Consider the following 25,635-nt stretch of genomic DNA (forward strand, 5'->3'; position numbering starts at 1 on the left):
GACTCCTGGGAGGGGCGGGTGGGGTGGGGTGGGGTGGGGCCAGCCAGGAGTGGGATTTGGGGGTTCCCTGAACTGCACAGAATCTTAGCTAGGGGCTCTCCCAAACCCCTGAGGACCCCAATCCCACCCGTCCTCGACTTACAACAGTTCATTTAGTGACCAGTTACAACGGCCCTGGAAATAGTGACTTATGACCGTTTTTCACACTTATGACCTTTGTAGCATCCCCACGATCATGTGATCAAAATTCAGGTGCTTGACAACCAACTCAAACTTATGACCGTTCCTGTGTCCCAAGTTCATGTGATCGCCTTCTGCAAACTTTTGGCAAGTAAAATCAATGGGGAAATCCAGATTCACTTAACAACCATTTTACTAATTTATCAACTGTGGCGATTCACTTAACAACCGCAGCAAGAAAGGTCATAAAACCGGGGGGAGGGAACTCACTTAACAAATGTCTCACTTAACAACAGAAATTTTGGGTTGTAAGGCAAGGACTACCTAAAGCAAAGCATGAGTCGGTGTTGCAATCCTGCCCAGTTGTTGCTTTACACAACAGCTTTTCTTTGTGGCTCGGAGAGTCTTCTCTGATCAATCTCACTGAAAATATAAATTTTCATCATATTAAGGCACTGAGGAGGAGGAGTAAAAACTGGAGTGGAAAGACTCTATCCCAATATATATACACCCAATATCATTAAGTGAATGAAGAAGGGCATTATCCAAGGGGGTGGGGTGGGGAACCCTCAGGGACTGCCTGTCCCACGGCCGGTGGCCTTCAGGGCTACCAACAAGGGCCACCCTCTCCCCTCAGCCATCCAGTGGGTGTCCACCTTTGGGCATCCCCCATGCCTTCCCAGAGCAGGTGCGCGTCCTAAGAGAAAGCCACGAACGGGCGGGTGTCGCAATCGCGGAACTCGAGCCAAGCCCGAGGCGCCCTTTGTCCTTCGGAGCAGGCGAAGCTGCGAGAAGCGTGAGAGGCGCGTCGAGCTCTCACAAAACCGGGTCGCGGGGCGAGAGGAACCTGCGAAGCTCCTTCGGCTTATTCCGCCCTCCGGTCTTACCTGCGGAGGAATCGCTGCCATGGAGTCGACCGGCTGGGTAAGCAGAACCGAAGCCGCCGTGGCTGGAAAGAGAAGCAGCAGCAGCAGCTCCTCGGCGACCCTCCTTCCTTCCCGATTTTTCCGCCGAGCGGAGCGCTCCCCTTTCTTTCCCCGGACGCCCCCCCAACCCACACAGGCAGAGCAAAGCGTTAGCCAGACGTGTTGGGGAGGCGGACTGTGGCGCCATTTGGCGAAGGAAGCGTAAGGGTGTCTCGGGAATTCGCTGCCCGCTGTGGAATACAGTACAGTAAACTTCCTTTGGTCCCAGCGAAGTTTGTACAGGAGTGACCAATATATATGCAGACTTTGTATATTATACTTTGTATATTAGACTGTACCCGAAGAAACGCCACAGCGAAGAGCTCCTATTAAAACAAGACTCTAGAACAGAGGTCTCCAACCTTGACAGCTTTAAGACTTGTGGACTTCAATTCCCAGAATTCCTCCTCCAGTCATGTTGGCTCAGGAATTCTGGGAGTTGAAGTCGACAAGTCTTTCTGAAATACAATAATGGATGTATTAAACAATTCCAGGAAGGCAGATTCTGCAGGATCCAGTCTGGGCCGGTTGCCGGGACCAGAGGGTTTGTCTTCCGAGCTTTCGGATTCAAGGTTTTGAATCTGAAAACTCGGAAGACCAAACCTCTGGTCCTGGAGACTGATCCAGATTGGATCCTGCAACATTATCCCTGGACAGCTATATTCACCTTATATGTGTAAAAAGGCAGATTTTGGCTGCCTTTTTGGAGAAGTTTCCTGAAAAATGCAGTGTCACAACATAGGAGGACTTCTCTATCTCCTCATTGGATAAACACATAGATACCGTAGTTTAAATCTGGATTCCAACAACAAACAGAAGTTTTGATTTCATGGCCTAAGAGGCCCCCTCCTAACAAAATAAATTATATATTTCAAGGTGGGGGAGATTATGGTTACCAACATTAACGCCTCCATTTGTTGTAGTTTATTCCTTCGGATGATCTAATGTAATACTGCAGATTTATTGTTTTTTCCAGCTTTCCAGGACACAAACATAAAAAGTTGGCACATAAAGTGAAAAAGTACAACCTCCATATCTGCCCCACCTCTGAAAAGCTGTAACCTGAACTAACCTGTTTATCATAGTGGTGCATTAAGACGAGTTTTACATTTCTTAGGTGGAAAAGTAATCAATGAGGGTTTGAAAAATGCTTTTTCATTTACCCACAGTCACATATACAGGTAGTCCTCCACTTACGACCACAAATGAGCACAGAATTTATATTGCTAAGTGAGAAAAGGGAATTTTGCCCCATTTTTACGACTTTTCTTGCCGCGTCTGTTAAGTGAATCACTGCAGTTGTTAAATTAGTAACCTGGTTGTTAAGTGAACTTGGCTTCCCCGTTGCCGTGCGGTGATCACATGACCTTGGGACACAGCGACGGTCATAAATGTGAGCCAGTTGTCCAGCATCCGAAGGTAAATTGCATGACCATGGGGATAAAAAATGCTCATAAGTCACTTTTTTCAGTGCTGTTGTAACTTCGAAGGTTGCTAAACAAACTGTTGTAAGTCGAGGACTACCTTGCCTTGCCTTTGATAAACTGAAAGGTCACATTTTCCTCAGTCACAAAGCAGACTGCATAGCTTTTAGGCAAGCTGCTCCTTCTCTGGGCTCTTAAGTCTTTTTTGATGGGCACATTTGGGATTTTGAGAGCAAGTCATCCAACATGGGTCAGATGAACATCAGCCTGGGCAGCAACCAGACACTATTTCATTTTCTAAGAAGGATTCTGGGGGCACTCAGGCATCATGGAAATTCAGGTAGTCCTTGACTTCCAAAACAGTTCATTTAGTAACCGTTTCAAAGTTACAAAGGGGGCTGAAACAAGTGACATGGCTGTTTTTCATGCAGCATCCCTACAGTCACGTGATCAACATTCAGACTGGTTCTTAGGTATGTGGGCTGCAATGTCCTGGGGTCATGTGATCAGCTTTTGCGATCGTCTGACAAGCATGGTCAATGGGGAGGGTGGAAAAGCCAGATTCACTTAATAACCGGGTTACTAATTTAACAACTGAAGAGATTCCCTTAACAACTGTGGCAAGAAAAGTTGTAAGATAGGGCAAAATTCACTTAACAAATGTTTCACTTAGCAACAACGGTTTTGGGCTCAATTGTGATCGTAACTTGAGGACTACCTGGGCGGCTTATTCTTGAAACTGCTGCTTTGCTTTACAGCACAATAGCTTCCCATTTATTTATTTATTTCTAAAAAAAAAATAAACAAATCTTTTAAAGGTTAAATGGGGGAGGGAATTCTGCGGGTGCGAAGTTCTCTGGATTATCTCTGGATGCCACCTATAGGAATGAGGCCTGCTCAATAGATTTAGAGCTGATCAATTCTATGATAAGCTGATTGAGAAGGAGTTCACCTTTGCAGTGGAGACTTAAGGCTGCATGTCTATGGAGATTCTCAGTCATCCGGGTCATGGTTGTCCCAAAGGGGCTTTTTTTCCAAGAGGCAACTGGACTTTTTGGTTTTTCTTTGAAGACATTTCGCTTCTCATCCAAGAAGCTTCTTCAGCTCTGACTGGATGGTGGGAATCTGATGAAACAGGTGACCTTAATGAACCGCTAAAAGAATGCAAATGACCAGCTGTCTGCAAGGAGTATAAATCCTTCCATTCCCCACCATCCAGTCACAGCTAAAGAGGCTTCTTGGAGGATAAGTGAAATGTCTTCAAAGAAAAACCAGAAAGTCCAGTTGCCTCCTGAAAAAAGCACCTTTGGGACACTTAAGTCTGTAACACATAAAACCAAATTTTAATTCTTTTTACATACATGTGCTCTCTTTTCCCCCATCTTTCAGGATATTTCCATTTTGATTGCTGTGGCTGCAGTTATACCATCTATGCTATTTTTGCTTTATAAAATAATTGGATCTCAGAGGAAGAAAGATCCATTGACCTTGCAGGATCCAAATATCAAATATCCATTGTCTTTGATAGAGAAAGAGGTGAGCTGTCAGTTCTTTTTTTGGCTTGAATGTATGAAAATGTATGAAAATGGCATATTAAAAAATGGCATATAAAACTCTTGACAGCAATGTGCCAGGTTGGATATCTGTATTTTAAATGAGAGATTGCAGGGGTTGGACTTGAGCCTTTGGCATAGAAAGTGTGTGCACTGATACACTGATACAAAACTGTGTCTCTTCAGAAACATTAAAATTTGAGCGTGTGATATTGGCCTACATCTATTTCTCCATGTTTGGAAGGCCATAAATTTGCCCTTGGAATATTGCATAATGTTCTGTAACAGCAGCTCTGATATACTGAAGCAGCAACAGAGTAGATACCACTTGAAATTCTAATCTGTGGTCTAGCAAGTACAACATTTTCCCAACCCACAACTGGGTACATTGTGTATTCAGTTCTGTGGGGTTGTGTAATGATCTAATAGAAGCATAAAAAGAAAGATAAAGGATTATTCCAAGGAATTAAAACTTAAATGAGTATGGGGGAGGCACATTGCATAAAGTATGCTACCTGCTGGGTCGCATTCATGCCCATGAAAAGGCCAGAAATATTCAAACTGAATTGAAACAGAACATTTTATATGGAATATATTAGGTGACATTATTCACTGTACTCAGCTTCATATTCCTGATGTGGCAACCAGCCGTATTTCTCATTGGCTGGTGACTATATCATCCAAACTGTGACACTTTAAGAGAGATAGGGGGAACACTAAAAAGTAATAGACACGTATCAAAATTACATAAACTTTTTGAATGTCTTTAATTTCCCTGTGTTTCCCACTGACCCCACTGTCTATCCTTGCAGCACCTCTGGCAGTTCCAGATGTGGTTCTTCATTGAATGGGCAAACTAGCTGAATCAGGGGAAGTAGAATGAGAAGACACACAAGTCAACGTGTTAAGGGAAAAGCAAAGGCAGTACCAGGCACCCTTTCTCCATATTACCTCCTTTATGAGGCTCCAGACAGCTGCTGTCTTTTTCCCTGCTGCATGGCTTGTGTGGCTCAGACTTCACTTTTACCTCTCACAATGCCAGCTTATGCAGCATCAGTTTCTCTCTCACAGGGTTGCAGTGTTAGCTGCTTCTGTGGGGGAGCAGTGAAGTGCTATTCACTATGGGAGAGGAGCCAGCAATGGGGATAGTGGGGAAAGGCTGCCTGGAGCATGAAAATCTGGGACTAATGAGAAATCAGGATGCATGGTTACCCTACCGAGACCCTGGCTTCCAGGCATGTCCAGATGCACACAGTGGGGATGGGAGGAGAAGCTGCAGCAGTAGTGCCTGCCTCATGTTGAGCTGTCATTATTTGTTGTTAGTTGCGAAGTCATGTCCGATCCATCGCGACCCCATGGACAACGTTCCTCCAGGCCTTCCTGTCCTCTACCATTCTCTTCTTCATGGATTACTGCCTAGTCATGTCGAAGGGGCTTGCGTAGCTCAATGAATGAGCTATGCCATGCAGGCCCACCCAAGACGGACAGGTCATAGCAGAGAGCTCTGACAAAACGTGATCCACTGGAGAAGGAAATGGCAACCCACTCCAGTATTTTTGCCATGAAAACCCCACGGAGCTGTCCTAGGCCATACCAAAAAAACTCCCAATGGGCCAGATATGACTACAAGCTGAATGTTTGAGATCTCTGAATGAACCAATGCCCAAAGATCTTGTATGTTCTCTGCCTTGTGGCTAGGTCACTTTTGGCGTCCTCAGTTCCCCTTTATCATTTATGGTGCCCCTTTTCTTCATCAGTTGTACATTTTAGCACATGGAAAGTGAGTTCAGATATTTTCATGAGGAAAATATCTGAAATCATTTTGATGATGTTTTATTGCTCAAAGTTTTTCACCTGATTGCTTTTTCCCAGGATATCAGCCATGATACCAGGAGATTCCGATTTGCGCTACCATCACCGAAACATATATTGGGCTTACCTATAGGTAAGCATGATCTTATTCTTCATCAGTTCCTGGTGCAGAATCCTTGCATTGGTTCGCTCCCCAACAAAAAATATCTCTGAAACGCTCTTCTAGTGAAACTTGTTTGATATTGAAACTGGTTTTTCCAGTGCTGCACAAAATCCTTCATTTGTTATCTCCTTGAAATCATAAGTGATTTTAATATTGAGAGAATAATTGTTAGAATAAATGCTACAATATGCACTGTATCATTTCTATTGTATTGTATGTATACAATATGTATTGTATGATACAATATGTATTGTGTGATGTGTAAGGAGAGAGAACAATCTGCTTTACAACAGCATTGGTCATCATTATAGGCTAAGCTAGTAGTAGAAGAAAATTAATAATGTTCAATTGAGGCAAAGGAGTGAAAATTAATTCACAATATCTTATGAAGTCAGTTTATATCAAACTGAGTAGCAAAATGGCTCCCTGTGTGCCTCTCTGTATGACTATACAGAGAGGTCAGTTTAGGACACATGGTTCAATGAGTCAAATGAAGGTGGCAATCATGTTCAGATGGACAGTCCTTTCTCATAGTGAACCAATCCTGTTTCATTCAAAACTCCCTTCGCTGGAGAGTCATGCTTAAGTCATGCTTGGTCTGGAATTCAGTCACATGGTAGGGGAAGCAGTCAAATTGCAGCCATGGGCAAACCTTCCTGGGTAAATCCAGTGGACAAGAGTTGGCTTTATTGTTAAGCTATTTTGCAACACAATTAGTTATCTAGCAATTCTGGGAAATATGGGCTGAAAACCATCCAGCTGTGTGTACATGCTCAAGCACAGGTTTCTTTTGCGATGGTTCTGCTACCTACATTCAGTATCTTGCCCTATCTTTCTTTCTTTCTTTCTTTCTTTCTTTCTTTCTTTCTTTCTTTCTTTCTTTCTTTCTTTCTTTCTTTCTTTCTTTCTTTCTTTCTTTCTTTCTTTCTTTCTTTCTTTTTAATAAAGTTTTATTGAGTTTTAACAAAACAAATAAAACATCTTATTTGAGTACAGCATGGTTCCAGGTTATCACATTTCCATACAGACACAATTTCATATGCATATTCATCTTATGTATTCAATTTCATATCTTACTACTCTTTTTCCAACTTCTCACTATTTCTCCCTTTACTTCTCTTAATTTTCTTTTATGGTTATCTCATTTTCTTCTTATTCAATTGTATTTCTTTTTCCTAAATTTCTATATCTTTTTATTCATTGTACTTATACTTTTGTCTGTCTTGTTTACAATTTCATATGTTCTCTTCTCCAACATTCTTAAGAAGCAAAATTCCCCCTATGATTGCCAATCGAAGTGCAACACCTTTAAATCTTATTATTATCATATGAAATCTTATTAAACATTGAATTTGTGCATTCTAAAATTATAACATTCAAATTTCTAATATCTATTTTATATCATGTAGATCTCATCATTCAGACTCTGCTTGGTACTTCCCCTTGAAAATGTAAAAAGAAAAATTCTAAAAACATAGCAAAAACAATATATAATTTCCCTATCTTTCTTACAGGAAAACATAGGGTGGTCAGATTTCTGTCCATTCTCTGATAGATTATTAAGATTGCTTAATAAGAGCAATAAGATTGCTTAACTAGAGTTTCACACAGTCTGACTTGCCTTATTAGTAAGTTCTTTTATTGTAGGTGTTTATATACTGTCCTTCCATATATCATATCAGGGACTGCAAAATAAAATCAGAAAGTAAAGCACAAGTGCAATAGAAGTGAAACTACAGCAGAAAAGTGCATGTATTTAGAACTTGTCTCTCACTGAATGTCAGGGAGAGTAAAAGATTTCAGCTTTACAGTAGGGGGTCAGCCATAGTTTTCCAAGCCATGTGTGACTCATGGATGGTGAGGACATAGATGACAAAGACTTATTCATGCTCATTTCTTTGACTGTGTCTGATTTCAAGGACAAAAGCTTAGAATATTGAGCCAGAAGCAGGCTAGGAACCTAGGCAGATGTTATGGCATAAAAGATAGGTCTGATGAGGAAGAATCCTAGCACTTTTAGCCTTCTTGCAGTAGTAGGCTTTCTAACATCATCAAGGTATTTAGGATGGCCAATCAAAATATAAAGCGTGGGGAAGTCATAAGGTTGTCCTCCTTTTGTTTTCCTTGGTCCAGTCTAGATGGATTTCAGGGCATAGACTCATGGTTAACTTTTGGAAAAGGCAGAAACAGCTCAAAATAGAGTTAGGTTTAACTGCTTGATTGTAGTTACACCTGTATTTTATTTCAACAAGCGTGCTGTGTGATGCAATCTTTTAACATAACCTGTATCTGCCAAACTAATGCCTTAGAAGAAGAGGTTGAGTAAGAGAAGAGAAGAGTTAATCTCCTATTGGTGTGTTAATCCCACTGTAATTCTAACACCATTTATGCTGCCATAGTTAATTAACACATGCTCCTAACTGCCGTTATGCAGTTAATGTCATGTTTTGTTTGATGGCCTTCTCCTTTTTCACAAGCTTGAATGGTGATACTCCATACCCCTACAGGATCTTCAGTTCATGAAGATTTGTATATTTCTAAATATTATTTTCTTATCAGCTAGTGGGAACTTATTTCTACCCCACTCACAACATTTTATCGCTTATCTTTGTAACTATAGGAGGTTCCCCATTCTTAATTAAATTTATAACTGACATTTATCTCTGGGAATGAGAAAAATTGTGTTCCCAATCAATTTTGCAGATGTTATCCAGTTTGGATAGGTATCTCAAACCATTTGCTTTCTTCATTAATGCCATAATAATAAATTTGGAATGGAACCATAATTATTTTTCTCCAGGCCAACATGTATACCTCTCTGCCAAAGTCAGTGGTAACCTTGTGATTCGGGCTTATACTCCAGTTTCCAGTGATGAAGTGAAAGGATATGTTGATTTAGTTATAAAGGTAGGTTTAAACTGTTTTGACAAAGTAACTTTGGTATTGGTTGCTATGTTTCTTGAATAAATTGTTCCCTAATATTGTAGTTATATAAAAAGTCAAATTAAAAACAAACAATACTACAAAGTTTATATCCAGAAATTATCTTTGAAGATATGGTTGGAATAGTGTGCAGAGTTATTTTAGAGATAAAGTACTGAGACTGAGAAGGACAATGCCTAAATGATGAAAAATCTATTTCTCTATAGTTTATTTAATTTTGTTAATTTTCTCAGCAAAAGCAATGTAAAATAGGTGCTAGAATTCTCAAAAATCTGGGGAGTTCTGATTTGAATTTCTTTTCTGTGACAAAAAGTTTAAAAAAAGATATCGGATCTTGACAGATCAGAATATCAAAAGATAGAATGTGACAGAAAAAAAGTTTTAAAAAAAGTTTCTTAAAGCAAATATTTTATGTCTAATTTGAGATTAAGGCCCAGAGTGAATACTTCTTGTCCTGTCCAGAGCTTAGTAAGCAATGTTTCCAAAAATACTCTGAAGTAATCTTGATCATGTTTGGGGGTTATTCATTTTTATTTACCATATTAATGTTGCTACTTGAGGCACACATTCTCTGAGACCTCACAAACATTAAAGGCCACTGCAATATGAAACAGTTATACTTAAGACCGGTTATAAACAATGATGCTTAGCCTAGATACATGCTGTTCAAAAGATTGTTTAAAAGTGCTTTCCCTTCTGTGAAAAGATAATTAATATCTCTTCAGGTGAATTTATCTGGGGAAACTGTTCTGTAACTGAAAAGGCCTTCTCTCTAGAGCTTTTCCCTGTCTTGCTCTATGTAGTGAGGACACCAGAAAGAAGGATTTCTAAAGACCCAGCTGATAGTTTAGTTAGGAGAAGTTATATAGAGAATGCACTGCTCCCAATTTTGTGGTCTAGAACATAAATAGGGCCTACAAATAGCTGGTAAAATGCATAATGGGACAAAAATAACAATCTAGGTTAATATTCTTGTAACCTTATTGAGGATAAAATTATTTGCCCTCAGCACTGCAATGGATTTGTTTTATAGAGTGTAAACAGGAGAAATCTGGTATTTTCCGGCTTCTAATTCATGATTTATATAACACTACAAAATAGAATTATGTTTTCCAATGCAGATTACGGTCACCTAAATGTAAAATTTTGCAATTGTTGCATGTGTATGTATTCCTTCTAGGTTTACCACAAAAATGTTCACCCCAAATTTCCTGAAGGTGGGAAGATGTCCCAATACTTAGACACCATGAAGACTGGTGATGCCATTGATTTCAGAGGACCTAATGGGCTTCTGGTGTACAAAGGATCAGGTACTATTTCATTGTCAAGTCCCAAGAAGTTTATAATTATGAATATTTGAATAAATAAAAGCAGTAGTCAAGATGAGAAATATTTATTTATTTTTTGTTTTATTTATCAAATTTTGAAACTAGCTATCTCCTTAAAAAGGGACTCTGGGCAAATAATACAGTACGTCACAAGTTGAACAAATCTTAGATCTTTTGCCCATGCAATCAATGTTAAGTTGTTTGTGTTTCCTTTATAGCCGTTTGAGCTACAATAATCCCCAGAGGAATTTGGAATGGATCTTGGATATTTTATAGGTAGCATCTCCAACTTTAGCATACTTTCTTCCCTCCAGGCCTCCAGCTGTTAATGAATATCACATTATTCATGTGGTTGAATGTGATTTGTTGAATAGGGCATTCATCAAATACCACCTTATATATCAACAAATACCACATCCTATCTATTGTTTTTACAAATAACTCAAAGTGGCAAACATATTATCCAACACATCTTCAACAATGTGAGGTGGGTTGGGCTGAGACAAAGTGACTACCCAAACTCACCCAGCTGGCTTTCATGGCTAAGGCCGGACTTGAACTCATGGTGTCCTGCTTTTTAACCTGATGCCTTAACTACTAGACCAAACTGTTTCTCTTATTTATAATAAACAGAATTCATTTCTATTACACTAAACATAGTTTGATAATAACCCCTGGAAGTCTCTGGTTGAGCTATCAGATCTGAGCTGCAGAAATGTAACCAACCATTAGATGGTAGCAAATACTTACAGAATATTAGGAAATAGTTACAGAACACTATACCTCTGTTATAATGGTGGCAAATGCTTATAGAACATTATAACTCCGTGTCACCATGTAAAGGTGGTTCATACTGCAGCTCAGATTTAGTAGCATTGTTTCAAAGGTCACAAGAAAGCTTCCAGGAGCTGTAAACTGCTGTGAAGACTCAGATTGTACATTTGTGGATTAATACTTAGTTTTGTATGAGCTCAGGCAACTGTGGCTTATTCAGCAAGCTAGTTCCAAATATATACCTAGATTAAGTCTGCTTATGAGAGGAAAGGCCTTTAGCACTGTACAGGTTTTCACTCTTAGAAATTGATATAATATTGCAGATTTAATATACAGTAGTGTATACAGCTCTGTTTCAGAGCTTTGCAGATCAATTTTGTTGGAATTGACGCTTGTAATTTTACACAGGTAAATTTGCTATCAAATCGGATAAAAAGTCTGAAGCAAAGATAAAGGTTGTTAAGCACCTTGGGATGATTGCTGGGGGAACAGGTAGGTATTCCTTGTTTGATTTTTTTTTTTTAAAAAAAGCTACAGTATATACTCCTTGATTATAACGTATGATCTAAAAGGAACCTTTATTCATCTTTCCTCTATTACAAAAGAGTAAGCACAGAAGACTTGACCAAGGCTTAGCATGGAGCAGAAGATATGTCATATCTGATGCACAACTTAATTTACTTTTTAAAATGTTTGAGTACTAAACCTTGTCTAGAATATTGCTTAATAAGCTATCTCTGTACTCAGTTTGAAATGCTGATTATGACATGAAATCCTAGTCAATTTGACACTTTGGCTATTGAAAAGCCACATTTTTTATTATGAGCCTAGGCATTCTTTGAGATCTTTAAGATTACTTTTCTATTCTACTGATCCTCTTTTATAGTTAAACATAATTTAATATTCTGTCACTAGCCATGAACCTATGGCTCAGAAGCTGAATGTAAAATTAAATAGTGTGAGACTAAAATAATTTAATATAAAAGGAGAAAAAATTCCTCTTAGAGAAAGTATTAAATAATACTCTTAAATCTTGGGAATGACTGTTTTATCTATCATTTCTCTTTCTCTCTTTTCTTATCTTATAAATTTTGGAGTATCATATTACCTTCAGTATTAAAAAAGCCCACATTTGTTCTATTTTATATACCCTGTCATACTCACACAAAGGTCCACCTAGTTTTATAGTTGTCAAGGATGGGGGTAATAATAAAAGGTAACCTTTGTGTGAGTATGACAGGGTATATAAAATAGAACAAATGCAGGTTTTTTTAAAATACTGAAGATAATATGATACTCCAAAATTGTTCTACTTCTGGGTTATGGGGGAAAAATATTACTTCATTCTGAACCTTGGCTTTGATTTGATAGGAATTACTCCAATGCTTCAGCTGATCCGGCATATCACAAGGGACCCTACAGATAAAACAAAATGTTATCTCCTTTTTGCTAATCAGGTTGGTTGACTTACGTTTATTTGCCTTTCCTTTTTGTGAAATCACTATAAAAGCAGCTAGGCACCAGCAGTTGCTTATATATCTATACCATCTTCCCAACTACATATCAAAAAGCTTGTTCATAGCTCTTCGTTTGGTGAAAATCAAACATTTTTTTCTGGTTCTTATGGAAAGCTGAATGCTACTGATTGCAAACAGAGGTGGGTGGAAGGATGGTAAGATAGCCAGGAAGAATGATAGTTTGAGTAGCCTCCTTACCTTCTTATATGGCTCCAGTGTAAAACAAATATATGCCAAGTCAAGCGCTGACATAATTCTGCCTGCCCCAGGTGTTCATTGGAAAGGGATTATGCTTACCACATTATTAATATTTCATCGCACAGTCAGCCAGAAGTTGAGATTCGGTTGAGCATTTTTGTCTACCTATCGAGTCCTTACCAAGGACCTGGGATAGGCAAATCTGGATGTTTGATGGTGTTACAGATATTGCCGCAGGATGGAAGCTGTTCCAAATAAAACTGCCTTCTGCAATTGACTGATGGCAAATTTGTCAATGCCTATGATATTCAAGTGGTGCTCCAGTTGTTTTGGGACTGCACCTGAGGCACCTATTCCTATTGGTACTATCCTTGCTTGCCTTTGCCATAGTCGTTCTATTTCTATTTGTAGGTCATTGTATTTTGTTATCTTCTCCAGTTCTTTCTCTTCTATTCTGCTGTCTCCAGGGACTGATGCTGCTATTATTGTTGTTGTTGTTGTTATTATTATTATTATTATTATTAATGCCCAAGCATATTTAATTAATAGATCCAGCATAAGATGTGCCAGGTGTTTTAGGAAGTTTTCTGATTCCACAGAATTGCTAACATCCAATTCTAACCACATTGTCCACAACATAAGCCACTCTACCTGAGAGTAACTCACTTCTAGGAAAGGTGGAATAGACTGCACTATTGAGGACTAAGTCTTCCAAGGCAAAGAGAATTGATGAATACAGGAAAGCTAGAAAACAATATATAAAATAAGAATCCTAGATCAAAAGTTAAGCTAATGCGAATAGTGGACTCTGTGTCAGCCTGCATGTTCAACTCTGAATGGCTATTTGACTTTTGGTTGGCAGACGGAACAGGATATATTACTGAAACCAGAACTGGAAGATGTAGCTGCAAACCACTCAGACCAATTTAAATTGTGGTATACTTTGGACAAACCACCTCAGGGTAAGCTGATGTTGCTGAAAGGCTAACTGAACTGTTCTGTATATAACCAATTTCAAGATAACATGTATTTCTCTATTGCAATCCTGTGAGACATTTGTCTTGATACGATGCACCATTTTTACCAAACTATTTTTTCACGCATTGCCTTGATTGAAATTATTGCCGTTATACCAAGCACCTTTCCACTGTGATATCAGATATTAAGTCTTTATAGAAAGTGACTTGAGAAGTATATAGTTACTGTGCTGTATTTCTAAGTAATGGATTCACCTATCACAGTTAGTGATACACATTTTTTAACACGGGAAGGTGAAGAGTAGCATGAAAATTTAAAATGCAGTCTTTCCAACTGTAATAACAACAGTAATTAACCCATTATGTTTGTACAAGTCAGTAACAAATTTATTAGATTTTTTATCCCGCTTTTATTACTTTATATGTAACTCAAGGTGGTGAATATGCATAATAGTCCTTCCTCCTCCTATTTTCCCAACAAAAACAACAACCCTGTGAGGCAGGTTGAACTGAGAGAGTGACTGGGCCAAAGTCACCCAGCTGGCTTTCATGCCTAAGGATTAGAACTTGAAATCTCCTGGTTATGATTCTATCTTTGGAAGTACTAATGTTGCTATGAAACAGAGGTATACAATCATGGCCATGTGTGTTACCAAATTATCAATATGGTCTGAGGGAATTATTAAATATAAAGATACTGTATCATATACTGTGAAATCATATACTGTGAAATATAACATTCAAATTAAATGAAATCAAGCTTAGATTTCTTCAAAATGGAGGAACCATGAGAATACCATGAATGCATGCAGTACTACCTTGTTAGACATTGTCATGAAGCTTCTCTCTCGTTTTTGTTGCAGGATGGAAGTATAGTTCTGGCTTTATTACTGCAGACATGATAAAGAACCATCTTCCTCCCCCTTCTGGAGACACTTTGATTCTTATGTGTGGACCTCCACCCATGATTCAATTTGCCTGTCAGCCCAGTCTTGAGCTTCTAGGATATGCAAAAGAGAGCACATTTGCTTACTGAACTTGAAGTTAATTTGTTCAGCAAATGTCCAGGGTAGTACGGTTATGCAAAACATTTGAAGGTGCACGTTACAAAATGGTTGATATAAGCAAAGTGTTCCTCCTTGAAACAACTCTGATCTCTTGGAGCTACCTTGAAAATTTTCCCCAAATGTGTGCATGTGCTTTGTGCACAACTGCTTTGATTGGCTAGCAATCCCAAATAAAGTGTTATCTGTGCAAGAATATTGTGACGGGATGCACACCTGAAGTAGTAGGGTGGGAGACTTGTGGTAACAGAATTTTTCCAGAGAGAGGCCTAGACTAAGAGCCTGCTCAGTTCCAAGCTGGGTGTGGGAGGGGGAAGAGGTTCAGGGTAGTCAGAGTCTACAATCTCTCAGGATGCATGGTATCTAGTAGATTAGATTATAGTTTTGGTCTGGTAAGATTCTGTCTATTAACTGTAAGCAAATAAAGGAATGATTGGGTGTTGCTGTATCATCTCTAGGCTTGGGCCTGACAAATACACATTCCAGAGGGGAAAGACTTCAGAAGACCTGTGCCGATCCTTCAAAAGAGGACACTTTTCTCACACTAATGCTCTTGCCAAAGTACCCCTTTCTAATGCCTTGCCCAGCCTTAACAAAGTTTTACGAAGCTTTTCTGTTTCACTTCAATAAAATGTTGATGTATTTTGTGGGCTTTGAATTTTCATAAGGTTTTCTTATGGCAATTTTTATTAGTGTATAAAGCATGAACTGCTTTTGGAAGAAAGCTGGTTAGGAATTAGTTGCAGTGGACAGAGGTGAGGATCCTGTGGCTTCCTGTAATTTCTGTAGGTCATTTTTTGGAACCATTGGAGCTTCTTCTACTCACAGTTCCTGAAGTTGACTTCAGTTTTTCACCAACATGAAGTAGGAAATGTAAAAACTATGACATGTAGTTTTTAAAGCATATAATTAAAAAGATTTACTTCAAGTATGACAAAAAAAATCCAACTGAGGTTTCACTGGGCTTAAATAGCTAATTTCCCTCCCCAAATGTTGACTCCAGCTGAACTTGATGAAGCCATCAGCACACTAAGACTTTCCTTGAGAGAAATCATGCTCCTCTTTTTCCTTGGTTGGACAAAATCATATTGAAGTTCTTTTATGGGACAATATTTCACTGATGAGAAACAGGGATGAATTTAGCTTGATGTTTCTTATAGTAATGATGTCGGTCATGTAAAAAGAGTCATATAACCTTCCATCTATATTGGCTGGAACCAAAATGTTTGCCTTCTGAATCAAATATGCAGGTTTCCATGTGCAATATTTAGAACAACCATGCAACTACGGCACAATTTCCAATCATAAACTTCACACCAAGTTATTAGTGGGAAATGTTCTTCATACAAATCAACAGCTGTAAATACAACTAAGACTGACATCACCTAATCATTTGTGATATGATTTGGAGCATAACATTTTCCACAGAAAACTTTAATAATATTTAGATAATGAGGACAAGCAAGGAAAATATAAATACTTTAAAACTCTTCTCATGCAGAATCTTATACCTCATTTGGATTCAAACTATTCATTCTGCATGACATAAATCAAAATTCTGCCATTACTGCTATAAGATACTCTGGTCCAATATATTTTACCTTGTAGACCAAATATGCTTTAACTCCTGGTAACACTGTATACATGCTTTAATGCAATCATTTTTGTAAAAAAAATTGTACAATAAAGCTTGACATTAGAACATGCAATATTTTATATCCAGAATTATACCTTTAAACCAAATAAAATTATGTTCAAAATGATTGTAGGTCTGAAAGGGACAGCTTCTGGATGAATATTGAGCCACATCTGCAAGTTACCATTGATTATAATATTCAAAGCCCTGTTATTTAATTGTGAAAGCTGGGCTGGTGCCACAGTATAAATTTGTTGATATCTTCAGGTTAATACTTCTGCATGAAGAATAAGGCTGTGCTTATATTAGCAACAACTTACATTGGGAATGTATTTGGCAAACAAGGAATTTTATCACCAGTAGGTGGCAAACTTGTATTAAAAAATTTAGATGAACAAGATTGCATTAGAATTGCTACAAGCTTTTTAATTTAAGTCTTTAAACTGTAGATTGCTGCAAGCCTTTATATTTCCGCAAATATATTCAGAGAATGGCCAATTACCCCCCAAATCAGTTCTGAAAGAGAATAGTGCTGAGGTGTGCCATTTATCTCATTTCAAAAGGAAACTGAAACAAACAACAGAACAACTCTGTTAGAATAAGAAAGAATACCATGTCAGATTCTAATTAACAATATTCCCCTGACGTGGAAAGCTGTTTACACACACTGCTGAAATATTACTAATGCTTCTCCCTGAATTTAAATGGCAAACTTGGATCGTTTAGATGCAACTATTAACTATTACCCATCTCCCAAATTGTCATACATTTTAATAAAATCTTGGTATATAGCTATGAATTTTGAAGGTGTTTTTAATACTGAAAACTGGTAAGTTTGAAGAGGTTGATTCTTTTCTGATTAACGTTTTTCTCTCAATTACTGTAATTCTAGAAAATATTAAAATTTAATAGTTGGGAGATGACTTCAAGAATTTTCTGCACTGAAAAATAAGTGGGGTGAAGTCCAACTGGGTATTTGCTTGTTTTTCATTGTTTCATTGTTTTTCATGCTTCCAATTAACTCCAATCTATAGAATATTTCAATGAATGTTTAGTTTTCAGTTGATTAGGACAAAAATATACTGATCTGCAAGGCTGTTGTGTATAAAGCAGTGATGAGCTTTCTGGCTGTATGGATATGGTCTAGGATTGGGAGGTTTCCAACCGTGGCAACTTTTAAGACTTATGGACTTTAACTCCCAGAATTCTCTAGCCAGCCATTTTACCAGAAAATTCATCACTGCTTCATTGATGCCAGCTGTGAAAGACTACGCCAACATGCTGTTGTATTTCCTTTGAATGTGTAAGTCAAACAAAATGTAGAATTTATTACAATGTATTTAAGAGACATTTTGTGTTGCATGAATCAATACATCCATCTAAACCCTTGAGCAAAGTGCAATCACCTCTGACTTTTCCAGTTTCTATCACACTACAACAATGAAATGTTATATAAGCAAATCGCTACTGGAAGTGTTAACCTGTCACAGCTTAGACTGGATAATAAGGCTGCTTGCTGTAGACTGCATGTATAGTTCAAAATGAGCAAGATGGAAGGCGAGAATGATTGCAAAGAGGATAGGAATGATTTCTTCATCAAATATTGGGAGCTTTTAGCACTCAGTAGTTGATATACATAGCAACTAGTCAAGGTCCTCAGGAAAACAGTGAGTGCGGAAGTTGGTGGTAGCACCAGATTAATAAGCTTTGAAAATCAAACAGGACCAGACCTGTTAATTCTTGGATAGAAGAACACCAGGGAATACTGAGATTGTAGACTAGCCCAGAAATCTTTAAAAAAAAATAAGAAAAAGACAATGGAAAATTGTTTCCATACTACTTCAAAGACAGCTCCATGGAGTGATTGGGAGTTATAATCCTCTTGATCCTGACTATCTTTTGAACAGGTGAACACATTTTTAATACATCAAGGAATCACTATTTCAGTGCCATAGTTCAGTTTCAATATAAATCATTGCACAAACTACACTGACAATAAAGAATAGCTACAGCTTTGAGATACATTGCAGTTCCACTGCACCATAACCAAATCTTAAAATTACAAAATATAGGAAAAAGGATCACTATTAAATGTGCTCATGGTGATTAAAATACGTGATCAACAGATCTTTGATTTCCAAATTTCTAGAAAAATTGCATAGTTCTTTGAATGCATGTCTTAACTACCTAGACCAGAGTGTTTATCTGTGTATATGTGTACGGTTTTTAAAAGCACATTGAAGATTCACATATTTTAATAGCAAAGAAAACAATACATTTTTATGTATAGCATCCAGCCTGCATCAGTTTTCTGTCATAATAGGAGAAAGGACTTAGTGTTACTCATGTGGAATCTTCATCTCCAGTCCTCAAAAGTTGGTGTTAAAAATTGATCGTTGTTCAGCATCTGATCTTGACTTAACATTGTCTGGAAATTAAAAACAAATCAAGCCACATCTACAGTCAGATACACTAGAAAATGAGAAATGTTTTTATGATAATAATTTATGAAGGAGTTTCTCCAAAATCCTTTTCCCAATCAGAAGCCTAGGCTTCTTCATTCCTCCCTTAAAGGATCCAAAACTTTGAAATTAATATTTTTCTTTCATTGACCTCTGTGGGAAGAAAGAAAATAAAAGGGGAGCTTGCTAGATCTAAAAAAATCCCTCTCTTGCATGCTAATATTATATAAATAATCTTAGCTGATTAACAATGGTCCATAATAAAATTTCTAGATAGCCCTCTTGAATTCATACATACCGTGAGGTTGCTTATTCCTCGAGACAGCTCTCCTATTTGCATCACTGTTCCTTCTGAATGGTCCATCTGCAAAATCATTTCGGCAACTAGATTGAAATTAAAGCAGCCATCCAATCTTAGTCAAACCTGCATGCACAACTTTTGGGATAGCAGAACTGTTCCACACATATGACACATGTCTCTGTGTTCAGGAAGTTGAGGTTGAATTACATAATTCCCTCCACCCCCAATATTGGAAAGATTTCCAAGTTGCATGTTTTCCATAAACATAGATCTGACACCACTGAATTTAACAAACAGTTAGTAGGTTAGTGGAGCCAAAAATGAAAAGGTAATTCATTGCGACTTTTTTTTAAAAAAGTGGTATGTTTGATACTATACTTTTAAATAAAAAGAATGCAACTGAGCTGTTTTCAGTAATTCAAAAAGCATTTCTTGATCTCATGCAGATTCAAATGCTTATCATGCTATTTTAATAACTCAAGACATTCATGTCCATTTTTTAACACATAAGACATCCATTTATATGCTCAATGCTTCATTATTCTAAAATGTATTTCAGTTTTTCATCTGACTCCAACATTTAGTCATGGCAGTTATCACTGCGTAACACAGAAAGTAGGAATATGTCCACTGTTCTTTCCCCTTTCTATCCCCACTCAATGTCCTCATTGTAGGGCCTGAATTTCTGTATTCAGAGATATTTGTGGTTATGGTAATTTGTTTCTAAATGATTATGCTGCCTGCCTTGTTTAGATCCCTGGTAGATTAGGTGCCTAAGAACATTACAACTAATTCTTGTGGTCTATGTTGGTTAGTGTTTTTCCACTATCCCTTCTCCTTGCAAATTTTAGAAATTGACATTTATCAACTAGCCTTACTTGGATGTATGCCTGTTTCCAAAGTTGGATTTCATATAATCTACCTATTCCAGATAGCTGGGGTTTTCTTTTGGGTTAGATACAGTGGTGGGATTCAATTTTTTTTTTTTAACTACCGGTTCTGTGGGCGTGGCTTAGTGGGCATGGCAGGGCAAGGATACTGTAAAAACTCCAGTCAGAGGTGGTATTTGCCGGTTCTCTGAACTACTCAAAATTTCCGCTACCGGTTCTCCAGAACTGGTCAGAACCTGCTGAATACCACCTCTGGTTAGATACCTTTGTCTAACCTTACAGTATTCTATACAAATCAGCTTTAAGTGATACTCAAATAGGCCTACTAGCCAATCATACAATTGACTGCATGTGTTTAAGGATTCTTTCAAGCCTTAAAGGCTAGCACCTGGGGTAGAAAAAGCTAAGAGCATAGTTTTCCTCCCATTAAAAATGAACATTTTTGGCAGACAAGGCAGCCTAATCTCTGTAATGTTTTTTTCTAAGGAAACAGTAGGTGGCAATTATACACTTATTAAACTCTAAGATACAGTTCCTGAATGAGCTGTGCATTCCATACCAAACTAGTGTTCACTGATATTCAACTAAATTTTGATGACTTGTTTTAATGGTTTTAAATCAATGTTCGGGCTGGAAATTTCTGGGTTGAAGTCTACACATCTTAAAAGTTGCCAGGTTTGAGAAATGCTGCTTTAAATGAATCAGGACAGAACAGATCGGTCTTCAAATAATGTGGTTCTGTGGTTTCCAAACTATAATCATGACTACTTTAGATAGGCAGTGAAATAGCATATAACTCTGAATTACAAGTTGTCAGGAATCATATTTTGATGCAGATTCCAAGTTTAATTTTCATTTACTTTGTGGTATTACATGCATGCATGGTGAGAAGCTTTTCTGTACATGATTGATTCCTGTAAACTAGACAGATCCTTTATCCTCAGCTGAGAAGGGAGTTCACAGTGAGTTTGAAACAAAAAGAGGCTGAGCACAAAATTAGGAGGCTAAGAAAATGTGAGGAAAAATCTATACTTTATGAGTGTTTAATTTTAAGAAGTTCCAGAAGTTTGACTGAAAATTGTGTTTTAAAAATAAACAGAACATTAAAATAGTTCCAACTGTGTATAAATCACACACATACTGAACAAATTGCATGCTTTAAACAAAATGGAAAAACAATTACATTTTAAATGAGAGAAAAATGGAGCATGTTAGACGTAGTAAATCATGCATATGAAAAAAAATACTTTTTGCAATTAATCTTGTGATATTACCATAATTTTTCTGATCAGTTTGACTCGGAAATTAGAGTAAATGGAAGTTTGCCTTGCTATCTTATATCTTGCAGAAAACTTCAATGACTCCATTTTTCAGGCTTTTAAAAAATTACTTTACACATGTTTCTATGTATTATTTCTTGGGACAGCAATTTATAAAATCAGTCTAAGCACCTTTTAAAGCATAATTCAATCACAAAAAGAGTAATCACAACAAAAACAATTAAGACGTTTTCCCAAGTAAATATTTTATTGCCTTCTTCAAGAAATTGTATTCTCAGTTGTTGTTTTTTTTAGAAAAGATCCATCATTAGGCCTATATTTTAATGTTATCATATGTAACCACTATGGTGCAGACGCTGCACAATTAAAAGAACATTTTAATAAAAATATACAATTCATCTGTGCTGTCAAGAATAAAATAGATCATCCTTACCATTGTGGACATGAAAAAGCTAATACAAAACGTTAAAAATTATTGTTGGGCATTACAAAGGAAATATAAAAAGCTCTGAGCTGCCACAACAGCTCAATTTTAGGTGCCTTGAATGTCAGCTACAACTGTTGTGTAAAGCTTTTTCTTTTCCTGAAAAAGGGCTTGAGAAGATGAGTAGGACGAAACAATTGCAAATGGGAGGAAAAAATTCCAAGTGATATTTTAAAGATTCTTCAAGCTTCATCCTAATACATTCACTAAAGACATGCAGATGCATTATGCACTTTAGTTAAATTATAAGAAAAGGTTATCTGTAAGCTTCAGAATGCACCAAGAGGATGAAAGGTGAGTGCCTCAGTCCCCCTGGCCCACCTGATCCAGTTTCTCTAATTCTTTGTCAGGGAGGGTGTTATGCACTCTGTAGGCACCACAACTCTTCTGAGTGCCATTGGATATACTTGTATCCATAGGGCAAATATAATCTGTAGATTCATCAAACTTCTTTTTTCTTAAGTTTCCAAAATGTGAAAATCCAAGTTTCTTTGGCTGTCAAGAATGAAAGATGGGTGGGTGGAGAAAGATAGAAAGCATTGTCAGAAAATCACCACAGGGGAAATACAGAAAACACTGACAGTTAAAAACAACCTCTGCTAATTAATAACACTTTTCACAGACTTTACAAGATTAATTTGAACGTTTTCATTGATTTTTCAAGTTCCTGTAGGAAATGAACAAATGCATCGAAAGGAAAGGGGAGGATTGTCTTTATGCCAAAGAGAAGGGTTAATAAAGGACTCACGGATATAACTTTTTGGACTCCGTATGGGGAAATTAACCTGAGGTAAAGTTCTTTAAAAATCAGAGCATAACTTTTACCATTTTATCAAGAAGTATTAACATAACCTTTAAAAGGACAGGAATAGTAATAGACTAAACTTTGTACTGCTGCCATCATGTTCCTATTCAACCTTAACTCTTCTAGGTACATTAAATTTAAGATCCTCAAGGGCATGCATACTTTTAAATGCAATAATTAGCCCACAGAAGAAAAACACAGATCCCAAGCTGCAGTGTGTGTGATACGCAAAGTTGCAGAACATAAACAAATGCTTCTTTAAAACAAACTGATTATTGTACCCAGTGCTGAGAAACACACCCAAAGGTTCCTGTATCTTTATGGTGAGCTTTTCTTTCACTTCTGCTCCCGAATATCAGACCTCTCAAGTGGCATAAAACTATAGCAACTTCATGATTCTTTTTAAAAACAAGCTTTAAAAAAATCTGGACAAACAAGCCTTTCTTCAAAAAAAGAAAAAAATACCATTGCAAGCATATTGCCCCATAATGAATCCTGGTTAACACCATAGATTAGTCCTCCTGTTATGTTCACTTAGAAATAAACCCTACTAGCCTTCTTCTGTCGTGTGTGTGTGTGTGTGTGTGTGTGTGTGTGTGCGCGCGCGCCTTTGAATCAGACTTGATATATAAACCCATGCATTATTTTGGGAGAATCAATTTGTCCTTGACTTCTTCTTAGGGCCGAGAGGGAATAACCTAGCTGGCTTCTAAAGCTGAAAGAGGACTAGAATTCAGGTTTCTCGACACCCAGCCAGCCTTTTAATTTACAAGACCAGATTGGCTCTAACCTGAACGCAAAATGAATGTAAGTCAGATGCAACAATCAGCAGGGGAATGTTTGCATCATTGTGCCTTGGCTAGAAGCGATGCCACTTTTCCATCTTATGGATAAGTTTAAGTACAGTATTTCAGCTACTAAAGCAAAGCCTTCAACATTATGCAGATGCTGTTGCTAGAGCCCCCAAATGGTTTAATATTTAGAGCAGATATTTCTCATTTGGGGACACTAAACTGAAATCCTTATCCTCTCTTAGTCAGATTTGCCAGAATTCCTTCGGGTTGAATGCCCTTAGTGTACAAAAAAACCCTCGATTTTAAACTAACATACCAGTTATAATGACTCTTATTAATCTATTTAGAAAGAGCTCCCATTGACCTCTCAATGAAACCCACTCTCAAGTAGTTATGTGGATTACAAGATTGCTGCCTAAGAGATTACCGGCTTTTAAACTGCCAACTAGGAACTCAAGCAGGATTTCTAAAGTTTGTATGGTTTCTCTGTAGCCTACCCGGACTTTTGCGGTGGTGGTGAGAGCTGTATAAGCGGTGGATTCCATGATTTCTCTTTTATCTTGCTGAGCCTCTGGCCCGATGAGCACATTGAAATTTGTGGTTAAGTGGCGTCTTAGCAGAGTCTTTTGAGGTGGAATGTTGAGGAGCATTGCTAGAATATCTCCATTGAAACGAGGCTCCAGGATCTGTGGGAGAAACAAAGAGCATCTGTGCTGCTTTAAGTGTGGTCTCTAAGCAGCAAGGTATTCTAAGGCTATTCTGAGGGTTGCCTGCTTTCATCAGTCTCTGCATATGCAGGATAGTATTACCGTATCACAGAGCTAGGAAGCGTCAGGGCTTCTTCACGTGTTAGCCATTACAAGCCATTCCCAACAATTGTATAACATTAACAGGACATATAAATTTTAAAAATGCCATTTTAAAAGCAGCACTTCGTTGGGGATATCAAAGAAAAACATCTGTTTCAGAGGGTTATATTGCAGTTGCAGATCTATAGGGTTAGTATGAGCTTCCATCCATTTCTATTTGATCACATCTCTTATAGTGAGCCTTAATGTCTTGGATCCTGGAGTTGTTCCTGGGATTTGGGATTCAACAGAATTTTCCCTACGTCAGGAAAAGAAATTATTATTTCCCTTTCCTCCTATATTTCCCCCATGCACCGCCCATGCTATTCTAGAGGGTTCTCCATTTGTTTGCAACAAATCCATGAGAGGGGATTGTAACAAAGATATAAAATATTTCCAATTTTTCTGTCCAGCAGTGACTTTGAGCAGCATAGTTTTGCTCAAGGAAGCCAGGATCCAAGCCAATCTCCTTGGAAAGGGGTATTGGTCGTTTATAACAAGGCCATTGCCTCAAGGGATTTTATAATCGAATGACGAAAAGTAGTAAAAGAGAAAGAAAGAACAGAAAAAATTAAGAAGAGATGAACAGAATTAAGTAGGACTATATATGCATAAATATATATGCTGCCTACATTAATAACATCTGATGTGTCATTTTTAGAGGCACAAAGAAAAGATCAATTGTAGAAAAAGACTTAAAAGAAGGAAGAGGAGGATTATATGCTTGATATAATGTTATAAAATGTATACAGTTCTTAGGCTAATGTGATCTTGTTTAAAATAAGATAAACAATAACTGAGGTCAAGAACGCAATTGTTTTAAAAAGCATTTGTAACTGTCTATCTTCAGTCTAAACCACTTGAATTTGCACTGTTGCTTAAAAAATTCATGATAGAAGATAATTTATTCTCCCTTGCTTGGGATAGTTTATATTAATTAAAAGACTCAGCCAACATTGTATCAATTGCTGATTTGAAAGTAGTTTCTGCTCTCTAATTTATTTAATATATTAAGTGTTAATGATTTGGGTACTGGTTTATAACACAAGATCATTTATAAAACGGTAAGTTAAATACTGCCAAATTTATTTCACATAAAACATTCAGGGGAAAAAATCCATAAACTGACTTTCCTTTTCTTCAATCAACAAAATGGACAAAACATTAAAAATTGAAAGCTGATGTGTTGATAGATTGTCATGTTAATATTGCAAAACTTAAAGGAAATTAAGCTCTT

General features: G+C 37.5%; 2 protein-coding genes across 18 annotated transcripts in view; one reads left to right on the forward strand and one right to left on the reverse strand.

Moving 5' to 3' along the window:
- The first annotated feature begins 952 nt into the window (after window positions 1–952).
- On the forward strand, window positions 953–15,556 carry CYB5R2 (cytochrome b5 reductase 2). Its single transcript, XM_026664824.2, has 9 exons — window positions 953–1,104; window positions 3,959–4,105; window positions 5,995–6,067; window positions 8,898–9,004; window positions 10,221–10,350; window positions 11,551–11,634; window positions 12,514–12,599; window positions 13,720–13,819; window positions 14,698–15,556. Exons 1-9 carry the CDS (start codon window positions 1,087–1,089, stop codon window positions 14,868–14,870), a joined length of 918 nt encoding a protein of 305 aa, XP_026520609.1. The 5' UTR covers window positions 953–1,086; the 3' UTR covers window positions 14,871–15,556.
- Window positions 15,557–17,831: 2,275 nt separating this feature from the next.
- PPFIBP2 (PPFIB scaffold protein 2) overlaps window positions 17,832–25,635 on the reverse strand; it is a 161,640-nt gene continuing 153,836 nt past the window's right edge. For 15 of the 17 annotated variants that reach the window (XM_087951014.1, XM_087951015.1, XM_026664806.2 and 12 more), the window contains 2 exons: window positions 24,048–24,236; window positions 21,693–22,446 (listed from right to left, as the gene is read on the reverse strand). In XM_087951014.1, the coding sequence (XP_087807140.1) occupies window positions 22,255–22,446; window positions 24,048–24,236 (381 nt within the window). In that variant the 3' untranslated portion in view covers window positions 21,693–22,254. Of the gene's footprint in view, window positions 18,963–19,294; window positions 19,361–21,692; window positions 22,447–24,047; window positions 24,237–25,635 lie in introns of those variants that run through there. The other 2 variants (XM_087951025.1, XM_087951024.1) reach the window with 1 other exon arrangement.

The sequence above is a fragment of the Notechis scutatus genome, chromosome 1 (assembly GCF_049901735.1).
Source record: "Notechis scutatus isolate UNSWTSFEM ecotype Mainland chromosome 1, rNotScu1.2, whole genome shotgun sequence".
NCBI lineage: Eukaryota > Metazoa > Chordata > Lepidosauria > Squamata > Elapidae > Notechis > Notechis scutatus.